Source organism: Serinus canaria, chromosome 6 (assembly GCF_022539315.1).
Source record: "Serinus canaria isolate serCan28SL12 chromosome 6, serCan2020, whole genome shotgun sequence".
Classification (NCBI taxonomy): Eukaryota; Metazoa; Chordata; class Aves; order Passeriformes; family Fringillidae; genus Serinus; species Serinus canaria.
The window spans coordinates 2,664,444-2,677,236 of NC_066320.1; the positions used below are offsets into that span (position 1 = coordinate 2,664,444).

The 12,793-nt window shown below is 46.6% G+C and overlaps 1 protein-coding gene across 1 annotated transcript in view; it reads right to left on the reverse strand.

The window, feature by feature from the left end:
* SGPL1 (sphingosine-1-phosphate lyase 1) overlaps positions 1 to 10,675 on the reverse strand; it is a 32,172-nt gene extending 21,497 nt beyond the window's left edge. The window contains exons 1-2 of the mRNA XM_018923914.3: positions 10,524 to 10,675; positions 1,183 to 1,348 (exon numbers count right to left, since the gene is read on the reverse strand). Of these exons, the coding sequence (XP_018779459.1) occupies positions 1,183 to 1,348; positions 10,524 to 10,526 (169 nt within the window). The 5' untranslated portion in view covers positions 10,527 to 10,675. The remainder of the gene's footprint in view (positions 1 to 1,182; positions 1,349 to 10,523) is intronic.
* Between the last annotated feature and the right edge of the window lie 2,118 nt (positions 10,676 to 12,793).

Genomic DNA, 12,793 nt, shown 5'->3' on the forward strand with positions numbered 1-12,793 from the left:
AAAACTGCAGGTTCTGCAGAAGTCAGCTCCACTGAAGAGCTGCCAGTACCAGAAACCACTCAAAACAGGAGGATACTCCAGAAATACATTATAAAAAAAAAATTTCCTCACACTATCACATGCAGTTGTATCTTGAACATTTTGAGGATGAAATGTGCACCCAACATGGCATCAAGACCACATCTCCTCCCCCAGCAGGAAGGAAAACAACCAGGAGTTATCCAGGCACGCTGCAGCAGTGACTAAGCTCACAGGAACCCAGCTATCCATAAATCTCCCCAGGGTTTGGGCAAGAAGAGTGTGTTGTGACAAGCACATGGTTTAGCAAAAGGAAAAAGGGAGGGAGGGGAAAGGGAAGGAGACAGAGGCACATTCCATGCACTCTCTGACAGAATGGGGGAGCTTCATTTACCAGGCAGGCTTTGACCTTAATTCAGAAGAATTTGGTAAATATTAGGTAACAGCAGATTGGCGTTTTTCACAAGACTATCACTTGTTTTTAAAATTTTAAAAGTTTAATGATAATAAAATGGTTATAAAAATAGCAATAGAATTAGAGTAATAATAAATTTGGACAATTGGGATTAGGACAATATGAGACAATAAAAACAAAGAGTTAAGGACAGTCCAGGTACCTCTTTCTGGGCAAAATAAGCCTGAAAAAGGCCCCACGCTAACAGAGGATTAACCCTTAAAAGCAACAGCCTGTTGCATATTCATACACCTCATCCAGGGTGCATCAATTCCATTCACACACAGGATTCTGTCTGGGCAGGGTCAGCTTCTTCCTCTGAATCCTGACTGAGTCTTCAGGGCTGAGCAAGGCAGGAAGAACTCGATAATGGAGCAATAAATTCTCTTTCTCTGAATGATTCGGGTGTCCTGTGGCTGCTATCTAGGTGGGAGTCCTCTCTTTAAAAAAAACTAACTTACATAGCATAGTTTCCATTTTAACATTATGTTATAACCTAAAACTACATTTAACACACTACTTAAGAAAATTAATACAGCATCACTTTCTAACATAACACATATAATACTCATTTGAATATTTGGGAAAAGCCAATCACTAAATACACATTTTTTCACAGTCTGCTTTAACAAGAGTTTACCCAGGAAGAGCTCTGGGTCACCTCCCCTCCCAGCAAAGGGAAGAAAACCCCCCATATGCCCCACACTTACTCTCAGGCTGGCAGAGGAAGCCATGCAGCCACACACTTGCCAGTGTGGAAGAAAAAGTCAGCCCGATGAGCTGCCAGGGCTCCAGTCCATCACAGCGGGCGTTCACAAAGCCTGTCACTTTCTCCCAGTACATCTGGAGGATTTCCTTGTAGGGAGTAATGGCATCCTGGGCAAAGTTGAGGAAAACACAAATGAAAATAAGCAGGGCATCAAAAAAACTGTTGATGAAAAAGGGGGGTTTCTGGTATGCAGACCCCATGCTTTCCTTAATTCCTACAAAAATTAGTTAAGAGTCCTAGAAGTGTGTGTCCTAGAGATACATTTCAGCTAAACTGGTCATCTTCTCATTTTTCTTCAAGGAAATATTCTATTGGCCTTTTAAAGAAATCAAATTATTCCAGCCATTTTTTGGAGTGGCAGATGATCTAAACATTCTAAATCAGTGCTATGGATCCTAGATACACCATTCAGTTCTTTCTAGAAATAATTTTAAGCAAGTATGCTTTTAGCTGTTTATTTCTGAAAACTGAAATTTTGTTAGCGAGGGTTTCATTTTTTGGAAGTTGTATTTTGGATCACTGTTTGTGGTACAAATTTAGAGAACTGATATATGAAGTCAAGCAGTCTGCCCATGTGAGATTTGAGATGAAGATGAAGAGGAGGAGAAAAGTGAGGAACTCACAAGTGAGGAACATTCCTACTCTGTGAGGAATCAGAGGATTTTGTATCTGAGCTGCCTAAGGCCATTTGTGAGCTGCAGACCTCACTGAAGGATCTGTGACATAAAAAGGAGAGGTAGGAGATAGCTTTTATTTCCTTCTACTCAAGAGTCACAGATAAAACCACACACCTTCAGACACTCCAGATACTTAGAGAGAAGCACCAAGAGCAGATGAGTAACGTTCTCAGCACAGTCCCAAGAACCACTGCCCAAGAGAAGGAACTGTGTTAATTTTTTTCCAAGGAATTCTCAGGTGGTGAGTGAAGGCACCACCAAAACAAGTCTATTAAGTACCTCGGGCTGGATTTTCAATGAAGATGGAAGCACTCAGCAAGTCCTTAATTTAAAGATCTAATTAGCATGTTACACACCAAGGGGGGGATGGGAGAGGAAAACACTCCTGCTGCCAAAATAACCCCCAGAAAACGGTGATGCAAGCACAATTACAATGTCAAAGCAGGAATTACTGTCGGGACACAGCCCAAATTCCTAATCAATAGCTTCAAACCAGATGCTCTTCTAGAGCGTCAGAAAAACTGGATGTGCACAGGAGAGAAAGGGCATTTCCCCCTGAGCAGGGGTCTTCCATCCAATTCTCTGGGAAAGGGTTTCAGGAGATAAGAAGATTAAGCAAGAACTGAGCCCTGTTCCAAATCCCTCTTCCCTTTTGACCAGCCCAGTTTAACTGGAGAGATCTCCAGCACTTAAGAGCTAGAGAGCACCCTCCAAACAACAGGGAAAATACAGGGGGCTGTTCAAAAGATTTGTGACTAAACCTTGGAAGGAATTAATCCTTGATTCCTGTGCTATTGGATTTTGGGTGGGAATAGAGCAGTTTTTTCAACAACCACTAAATTAAAAACCACTAAATTAAAAACTTCCCTTCTCAGGACCCTTCACAGGTGTCACTTCTGGGTCAAGCCAACAACAGAAGCATCATTTAATTAACTTTTTTTAGGTGGCAATGTGCTATTCCACTACAGCTGGAGAGGCTACTAACAGTACTAAGAAAAATGCAAGTTTTTCCTAATAATCGAAGGAAAAAGGAAGGTTTCCCGACCAAAAAGCAACACTAATGAATACTCACTACATTGGAAAAGCAGTAAAATGCATATAACATGGCAGAGTTTGAAAGTATTCAAGCAACCCAAAAATAATTTTTAAATTAATAAATAAATTTTACCATTAAATAAAATTAATAATTAAATGATAAATAAATACATTTTAAAACAGAATTAACAGCGTTTACCCTTAACAGAGGAGGGTTTTCACCCATGTCCCAGCGCAGGCTGAAGGGACAGGGACTGAATTGGGCAAAAGCAGGCAGCACTGAGCTCTGAGAAAGCAAATTAGCACCTATTCACTTGGCAAAGGGCAATTTAAAAATACATCAGAGCCTTTCAGCCTCCAAAACGAGGCGGCCACACAAATCCAAACCGCTGCAATTAGGCAATGTCCCAGCTAATGAATGCCCCGTCCTCCAAGCCACTCACCACAAAGCCGATTAAACCCCCAAATTCCAGAAAAGCCACCTTTTCCAGCTAACCAGAGGTGCTACTTAAGTTTCAGCGAGTTTGCACAGTCTTCAATGGCAGAGCCCTGGAAATGAGGGTTTAACCAGCAGCAATGACTTTGGTTCTTTGCCTAGGATGAAATTCCAGGATATCATTCTGGTTTGGAGCTGCACTTGAAGGATAGAAATGGAGCCACTAATGGGCTGCTGCCTCAATAGCTGTTCTCAACTCATGGCAAGAAAATGCTGCAGCATCAAATATAAAGTGCGTTGTGCTCTTTTTTTTTTATTTTTTTTCCTGAAGATGGAAGACACTGTAAGCTCTGAGTCAAAATGGAACATGACCTTCCTGACAGAAGTCACCCTAGTCAATGGCCGAGCCAAAATAAATAAATCTGGCAAGAGACTGACCTCAATCTTTCAGAAAGTTTGGGACAGAAGATCCCAGCTGTCTGCACATTTTGTTGTCACTGAAATCCCTGAGAAATTACATACAGGAACTCAAAGGTATATCCAAATTTTGAACAAATGAGAGAAGATTTTCACTGTGTTCATTCCAAGACATCAAAGAATTTCTTCCCCTTTCTTGCTTTAAAAAAGCCCAATCTGAAACCAATCCACAAGTGTTACAGCTTGACCAGGTAAAGTTCTCTGTATTTCTCACTTTCTTTCTTCACTCATTTCATACTTAGATGAGTTTGAAGGATGAGGTTGATCCATTTAGGAGGTCAATAAAAACTGGATTTAAAAACCCAGTGAAAATTGGCATGGAAGATGAGCTAGCAGTGAATTACAATTTCTTAGCTCCCTGGCTCAGTTTTTCCCAAATGCTCCTTTTCCTGAAAGTATCCAGCACGACATCAGAGACCTTTACATTCTGAATTATTCACTTAATCCCACAGAAACCAGAGGGCATTTAGAAGGTTGTACTCAAATGTCTTTATTACACCCAGGAACACGCTGGGTTAAAAGGGAGCTTCTAAAAAAGAGACAGAGTTACTTTTTACAGGAGCAGAATGACAGGACAAGGGTGTGTGGCTCCCCACTGACAGAGGGATGGATGTCAGGAAGGAATCCTTCCTTCTGGGCTGGTGAGGCCCAGGAAAGCTGGGGTTGCCCCTGGATCCCTGGAAGTGTCCAAGCCCAGGTTGGATGGGGCTCAGAACAACCTGGGTTGTTCTGAGTAGAAAGTGGCTGGCACTGGATGATCTCCAAGGTCCCTTCCAACCCAAACCATTCTGGAATTCTCCACTACTTCCTCATTTGACAGGGAGGGGGCAGGGGGAATAATAAGCCTCTGGGTAGCCCAGCCATCAGAATCCCTCGCCCTGCAGCCCTGGAGGTGCTGCTCAGGGTGAAAAAAACTTCCTGCTTCCCCAGCTGGGCTAAAGACAACAGATTGACCTGATTTTAAACCTGTCTACAGGACAGAATTTCATGTAAGACAATAAACTGCTTATTTGTGAAGGCATCAAAAAGTAAAGGTTTCCCTTCCCATTAGAAGGGAGTAGATAAGCTGCTTTTATTTCTGGAAGAGAACCTTCCCCACACAAAAGCTTCACAAGCCACAGGATTATTTCAGCAGCAGTTTAAAAACCTGACTTATGAGCACACTAAAGAGCAGGGAGAAAAAAAAAACTCCACTGGAGGATTTGATTTTAATTCTCAGAGCAGTAAGACAGACCCAGGTATCAGATAAAATACTAATTGCTATCATTAGGACTTGCAGTGCTCATTTGTACTGATATTAATGCACTCAGCTACCTAAGCAGTTTACATATTGAATTTTTAGCTGCACAGATTAGGAATACATCCTTAGTACTTTATTTCTAAAAGTCATTAGCTAGCTGAGCTGGTTCCAGGGATAGCATTTATGCCACTACAAAAGAGCACAAATTAACTGCAGTAATGCTCTTCTGTCCCAGATGATGGAAAAGGGAGGGGGGAGGAATGCCAAAGCTAATGAGAGCACATTTTGCATTTCTGCCAGAACAGCATTTTCTCAGCTGCAAGTTGTAGGACACAAGAAAAGCTTAAAAAAAAAAAAAAAAAAAAAAAAATAAAGGAGAAACAGAATGGCAATAAACTGGAGAGCCTCAGACTTTCATTAGAAGTGCCTTCTGTGGAAATTGAAACATAGTCTGAGTTTACCTGTGAGAAAAACAGGAAGAAAGATTTTACCAGCTGAACCTTCCTTCCTCCAAAAGAACATTTAAAGTGAGTTTCAAATGGGGCCACAGAATAAGGGTAGCTTTTAAAGGCAAGCTTATGTTATGCAGTACCATGAGGCTGACTGTCCAGGGAGGAAATGCTAAGATCAAAGAATCACAGAAAGGCTTAGGCCAGAAAAGACCTTAAAGAACATTTTGTTCCAAACCCCTTGCACTACCCCAGGTGGCTCCAATCCCCACTCAACCTGGCCTTGGACACTTCCAGGGATCCAGGGTCATCTTCCACTATCCCAGGTGGCTCCAAGCCCCACCCAACCTGGCCTTGGACCCTTCCAGGGATACAGGGTCATCTTCCACTATCCCAGGTGGCTCCAAGCCCCACCCATCTTGGCCTGGGACACTTCCAGGGATCCAGGGACACTTTCCACTATCCCAGGTGGGTCCAAGCCCCACCCATCTTGGCCTGGGACACTTCCAGGGATACAGGGTCATCTTCCACTATCCCAGGTGGGTGCAAGCCCCACCCATCTTGGCCTTGGACCCTTCCAGGGATCCTGGGGCAGCCACAGCTTCTCTGGGCACCCTGTGTCTCCACCCTCTCAGGGAAGAATTTCTTCCTAATATCCAATCTAAACCTACTCTCTGTCAGTTTCTACCACATCCTCAGCTTTCACCTGAACCCACACATGTTCCCAAACTAGGGACCCTCTGACCACTCCCCCACACACCCTAACCTGAACATTTGTGTCTGCCACCAGCTTCCCTCATGTCCCCAGAGCTGAGAGGCAGGAGGTGGCTGTCACACAGTAAATCCAGGCCAAGGGAGATGGCTCCAAGAGCCAGAGTCAGGTCAGCTCCGATTACTGGAGCAGGCAGAATACTGGTACTGCCCCTGTAATTAAGGCCTCTGCTCCAACACAACGAGTTCTCCCGAGGAGAAGCTTCTTGACTGAAAACAAACCACACCAAGCCAGCAAGGACACAGCAGCCTCGCTTATTTATTCTGCTCCTAAGTGGAAGGAAGACTCCAATTAGCCCTGCCTTCGCTGACACCTCGTTGCCTGCACGTGTGCTGGCCACAAAAGGCACATCTGACCAGAGTAACCAGCCTGGACTGCGAGGCACCAGCCTGCCCAATTCCTGATGGAGAGCCAGCAGTGGGATTGAGCAACACCAGCCAAGCCTCAGAGCCACTAGCCTGCCCACTGGAGAGCCAGCAGTGGGATTGAGCAACACCAGCCCAGCCTCAGAGAGCGCTGGTTGCTGCCTGTGCCTGCGGTGTTTTGGTTCGCACCCCGGTAATGACTCTGCTCCTCCCGCCCTCCCTGCCAACCCCAGCCTGACAAATTTCTTTGCATAAGCAGCAGGCAGGGAATATTTGTTAGTCAGCTCCTAATTACAGCTCGAGGTTTGGACCACGTGCTGCCCAGCAGGACCAAAGGATGCGGGCAGACAGAGCGACACCGGATGCGTGATCGCTCAGAAATCAAAAATCGTGAACTTTTGGATGCGTGGGCTGAAGGGAAATTAAAAACACATTCAGGACACATTCATCTCACCACAGCTCCCCAATACCACCAGTTTCGTCTGCATTGCATTTATTTCCACCACTGCTATACTGAAACTTTTTCTTTTTCTCTAATGACAGCAGCTGGGGGGGGGGGTTTGCCACGTATAGCGTCTGCAAAATGAATGTATACATACTGTACCACCCGCCCTGAGAGCTCAAGGGGAGTGGCTAAACAACGGCTAATTATAGCTTCAGCACAAAAACAAACAAGGCAGCAAGTCAGAGTAAGTACAGCAGCATTCACTGTGGAGATGGAATGTGAAACTACCAAAACAAAATGGGAAAAGACTGATGGGCGGCTCAAAAAAATTACAATTTTACAGGAGCCCAAAAGACTCCAAAAATCAAGTTCAAATTTAATTTAACCCAAAATACACACAAGGTATCACGTTCACATTGCTCTCTTAGGCAAACCAATTTGTAGAAGTTTCTGCACACATCTAGGCACACTCCAGGCAGCACAGACCTCACAAGAGACAGGATTCACCCAATGCTGAGCTCACCATGGATCTCGGTGGGTCACCAGCTCCAAAAATGTGCAAGGAAACATCCTCTGGTGGCACCCACGATAATTAGGGTAAAAGAAGTGCCCAGCTCCCTGCATGCTGGGGCTCATCTGGACACATTTCATTCCTCCACACCTCAGATCCTTGCATACCTTGCAGAGAATAAAATGGGCATTTCTTGGAAATATTTAGTGAGCACCTGGGTGCCACTGAGAGGTGCCCACAGCACTGCGACACGAAGCCTTGGCAGGAGCTGTCTGGAAGCAGAGCCCAGCATGGCAATTGTTCTGGGAGCAGGCATCCATGAACAAAGGCAGCAGGGAGCCCTGGCACAGCTCCCCAGCAGGGTTATGCAAGCCTGGGACAAAGCCCCCAGTATCAGCACAAACTGAATGCTGCTATTCTACACTGAGGGCCCTGCTCCTGGGCAGGTCCAACCACAGGGCACAATCCTCAAAAATTATCTTATCAACATCCACACACAGAGCCCTTCGACCCCTGCAATACCCATCACATGCCCTTCCTGATATGGCATGGATAAATCTTCACGAGCAAAGAGAGGCAAAGGAAACAGAACACAAAGGATTCTGAGGGACTTCTACACACAGATTTCTAGGAAATATAAATTTTTCCCTAACACAGAAAACTGTATCACAATCACCACAGCAAATGGACCCAGGACACCTGCTGCTACATCAATTGGTGGAACCCTAAATCTCAGTAGAATCCTAAATAGGTAGAATCCTAAATCTCAGCTCATGCTCTAAGGGCAGTGCTAAAGCATGTACTAGGCCTGCTAGTACTTGAAAGTAAATGTCTTTCAAAGAATAGGAGCAACAGAAACACAGGATCACAGACTCATTTGGTTTGGAAGATCATGTCATTCCATCCCCCTGCCATGGGGTGGCTATCCCAGGTGGCTCCAAATCCCTCCAGCCTGGCCTGGGATACTTCCAGGGATGGGGCAGCCACAGCTTCTCAGGGTTCCCTGTGCCAGGGCCTGCCCACACTCACAGGGAGAAATTATTTCCTGATATCTAACCTAAATCTAACATTCTGTCAGTGTGGAGCCATTCGCCCTTGTCTCTTGTAAATAGCCTCTCTCCACCTATCTTGAGTCAGCCCTTCTTGCACTGGAAGGCCACAGCTTGGTCACCCCAAAGCCTCTCTTCTCCAGGCTGAACAATCCCTCTCACCCTGCTGCCTCCTCCAGACACTCTCCAGCAGCTCCAGGTCCCTCCTGTGCTGGCTCCAGGGCTGGAGGCAGCTCTGCAGGTGGGGTCTCACCTGAGCAGGGGCAGAATCTGCCCTCCCCTGCTGGGGCTCAGCCCAGGGCAGGGCCAGCTGCCACCCACAGCACCCCCAAGTCCTTCTCAGCAGCTCTGTGGTGGAAGCAGCTGGTCAGAAGATCAGATGGAAGATGGAGACAACTTTTATTGGCAAAGTCGTGTATTTGGAAAAAGAGACGAGCAGAACCCCAAAATCCTTACTCAGAAAGGGGCACGGGAGTCACAGCCAGGCTGTGATTGCTGCCACACCAGGCAGACCACACACAATAAAGGCTGGGATTGGGGTTATCTCCACACCACCAAGCACTGCTGGAGAAACCCCAGGCAGGAAGTGAGGGAGGCAGCAACTCAGCAAACCCTCCCCTGCTCATTCACACACAACTCTCAGGGTAAGAAGAGGGTGGGAAACTCTGAGCAGGCTGGACATGAGCAGAACATGGAAAAAGAAAGATTTTACCCTGTCTAGGTAAGAAACTTCCTGCCTTTTGCTAAAGTCACAGGAAGGATGCCAGAGTGAAACCACAGTTTAGGGAAAATGTTGTGTGTCAGTGTTTCTCCTCCTTCCCCGAGCACAAAGCCAACTTCCTAAGCTTTCCAGTAGCCAGGAATCCCGTGTAATAGCTACTGCCCAATCTAGTGAATAAAGAGCCACCTGAGCAGGTCTTTCAGGTGCAATAAGCAGCAATTTCCTGTGCAAAGCTTTGGCACAGAAGGGACTGAGGTGAGAGCAGCCTGAGCGCACAGCGGGGCCCCAGCAGCCCCAGGCCAGGCTGGACAAGCAGCCAAAGATTTTACCCAGTGCCAAATTTAGGCAGCTGAAAGCAACCCCGACACAAGCTGTGCTGGCTCTTGGTGCTGTCCCACGCCAAAGCAGCAACAGCAGCAGCACTTGGGAGCTTGGGAATGCAACAACCAAGCGGGACAAAGGAGTGGGACAAAAATAATGCTGCTTCATTTATCACTCAGCAGCTGTGATTTCAATTCCCCTTGCTGATAAGGTGGGGGGGGAAAAAGCCAACCAAACAACCAAGAAATCTAGCGTCCCTTCCAGGTTTGAGGAATTGCGGGATTCATGCCGTGCCAATGTGGGCTATACTCCAAGCAATCCCGAAGTTTGCTTCCAGCTAAAAAAAATAACTGCCAATTAGCAAACAGCGACTCTGAAAAACACAACAATCTATCAGCGAACGCGATTTCTCTCAGCCAGATCAGCACCTTCAGCAAAATCATGAGGAAAACATCACAGTGCCCCACCCAAGGGAAATTAACCAGAGACGGGCAAAAACACCGTTCCTAATCCTCTCTGCCCCGAAACCAGGTAATTGTGGGGAACGAGGAAAGCAGTGTGTGAATAAAAGGAAATATTTACGCTCAGGGGAAGGGTATGGGCCTCAGATGGCGGCCAAAGAGAGGACCCGACCACAAACCCTGGGCCACGCATCCCCTGAGGCGCGTCCGGGACCCCTCAGCCCGCACCCAGCCCCGCCGGACAAGGCCCGGGCCTCGCTGCCTCACAGGCCGCGCCGGGACAGCGCTCCCCGGCCCACGCCGGCCTCACAGCCCCCGCTCACCATCGCTCCTGCGGCCGCCAGCTTTTTCGTTCCGTCCGCCCTTCTGTTCTTCTTCCCCGCTCCTCCTCCTCCTCCTCCTCCTCCTCCCGCTCCCCGCGGGGTCCCGGCCCGGACCGGCCCCGCTGGCCACGCCCCTCTCGCCCCGCCCACAGCGCCGTGAGGCCACGCCCTCATCGCATGGGGCCACGCTCCTCTAGCTCCGCCCACATCGCGGGAGGTCACGCCCTCTCCGCATTGGCCACGCCCCGTGATGACAGACCACGCCCCCTCAGGGTGAGGCCGTGGGAGAGCAGCGCCCTCACCTGGACGGAGGCGGTAAAACCTTACGGACGGAACTTTTTTGTTAAAATACCAAAATAAACCCAAAAAAACCTCACAAACAAACAACAACAAACAGTTTGTAAACCCGTCCTAGTTATTAATATATGGGGATGGAGCTCCTCTGCTTTGGATCCGGCTTGGGAAAGCTCGGGGTGTCCACCTGGAGAAGTCCCCGGGAGATGAGACCTCAGAGCCGCTGCCAGTGCCAGGTGAGCTGGAGAGGGATTTGGGACAAGGGGGAATGGTTAGGCGGGATATTAGGAAGAAATCCTTCCCTGAGAGGGTGGAGATGCCCTGGCACAGTGTGACAAATGTATATTTTATGATTGGCTTTTACCAAATATTCAAATGAATATTATATGTGTTATGTTAGAAAGTGGTGCTGTATTAATTCTCTCAAGTAGTGTGTTAAATGTAGTTTTAGGTTCTAACGAAATGTTAAAATGGAAACTATGCTATCTAAGATACTTTTTTTTAAAGAAAGGACTAACAGTGAGACAGCAGCCACAGGACACCCAAATCTTTCAGAGAAAGAGAATTTATTGCTCCATTATCGAGTTCTTCCCACCTCGCTCAGTCCTGAAGATGCCGTCAGGATTCAGAGGAAGAAGCTGACACTGCCCAGACAGAATCCTGGGTTTGAATGGAATGGTCCCAGGGGTTCAGAGGTCCTGAGAGGTCCAGGGCAGGGTCCTGGAATTTCCTGGGGGGTCCTAGAGAGGGTCCCATGGGGACCTTGCAGGATCCATCCCAAGGAACCCACATGGAAACCCCCCAGGACCTCCAGGGACCATCTGGGAATGCCCAGGGAGGGGGACTTGGAGGGGGTGGCTTTGGGATGGAGGGAGGGGACTGTGGGATGAAGAGGGGAACTATTATTATTATTATTATTATTATTATTATTATTATTATTATTATTATTATTATTATTACTATTACTATTACTATTACTATTACTATTACTATTACTATTACTATTTTTATTGTTGGTTTTATTATTGTTATTGGTAAAGGTAATGTAAATGTTAATGTAATAATAATAGTAAATAATAATAATAATAATAATCATAATCATAATCATAATAATAATACCAGCAACTGAGGCCTTGAGAGGCTATGTGGAACAGCAGCTAGGCAGAGTTAAAAATAAATTAGTGGTTTATTAGAAGTCCCCAAATGCTGCAGCTTGGGCAGTACAAGAGTCCAGCCATGGCCACACCCAAGATGGACGGTTTGTAAAAGTTTGTCACGAGTTTATAAAAGTTCTGGTCCATTTCCACCTTGGGGTTGATTGTCCAATTCCAGCTCCAGGTGATGCAGTCTCATCCTCCCAGGTTGCTCCCCTCCATTCCCTGCTGTTTGCACCTTTTGGGCCTGAAGCTGCAGTGGTGTCCTTGGTTCTGGGCTGGACAAGGATTGTTCTGTCCACCTAAACTGTGCAGAGAACGTGGTGGCACTTTATATGAACTTCAGAGTTATACACTAATGCAGGACAGAACCTGGAAAACAGGAAAGCTAAAACTTAATCAAAATTATTTTTATTAATATTATTCTAATTATAATTAATAATAAGGCATCGTGACTTCCCCCCTCCCGCCTGGATTCCCACATTCCCCTCCCCACCCTGTGCTCCTTTCCCCTCGGGAATCACCCTGGGATGGGCTCCAGGGGATGCCAAGCATCCACCTTGGGGAGCAGCCTCTGCCCAGGACAGTTGTAACCTTCCCGACCTGTTGTAACTCCTGCGGAGGTGCCGGTACAACTCCGTGACTCCCTGGAGCAGCTCCGCGGCTCTTGTACTGCCCAAGGTGCATCCTTTGAGGACTTGTAATAAATCCCTCCTTTATCCTTTAATTCTGTCCAGCAGCTGTTCCACGTAGCCTCTCAAGGCATCTGGAAGTGGTTGTTTATTATTATGATGATTATTATTATTATTATTATTAGTAGTA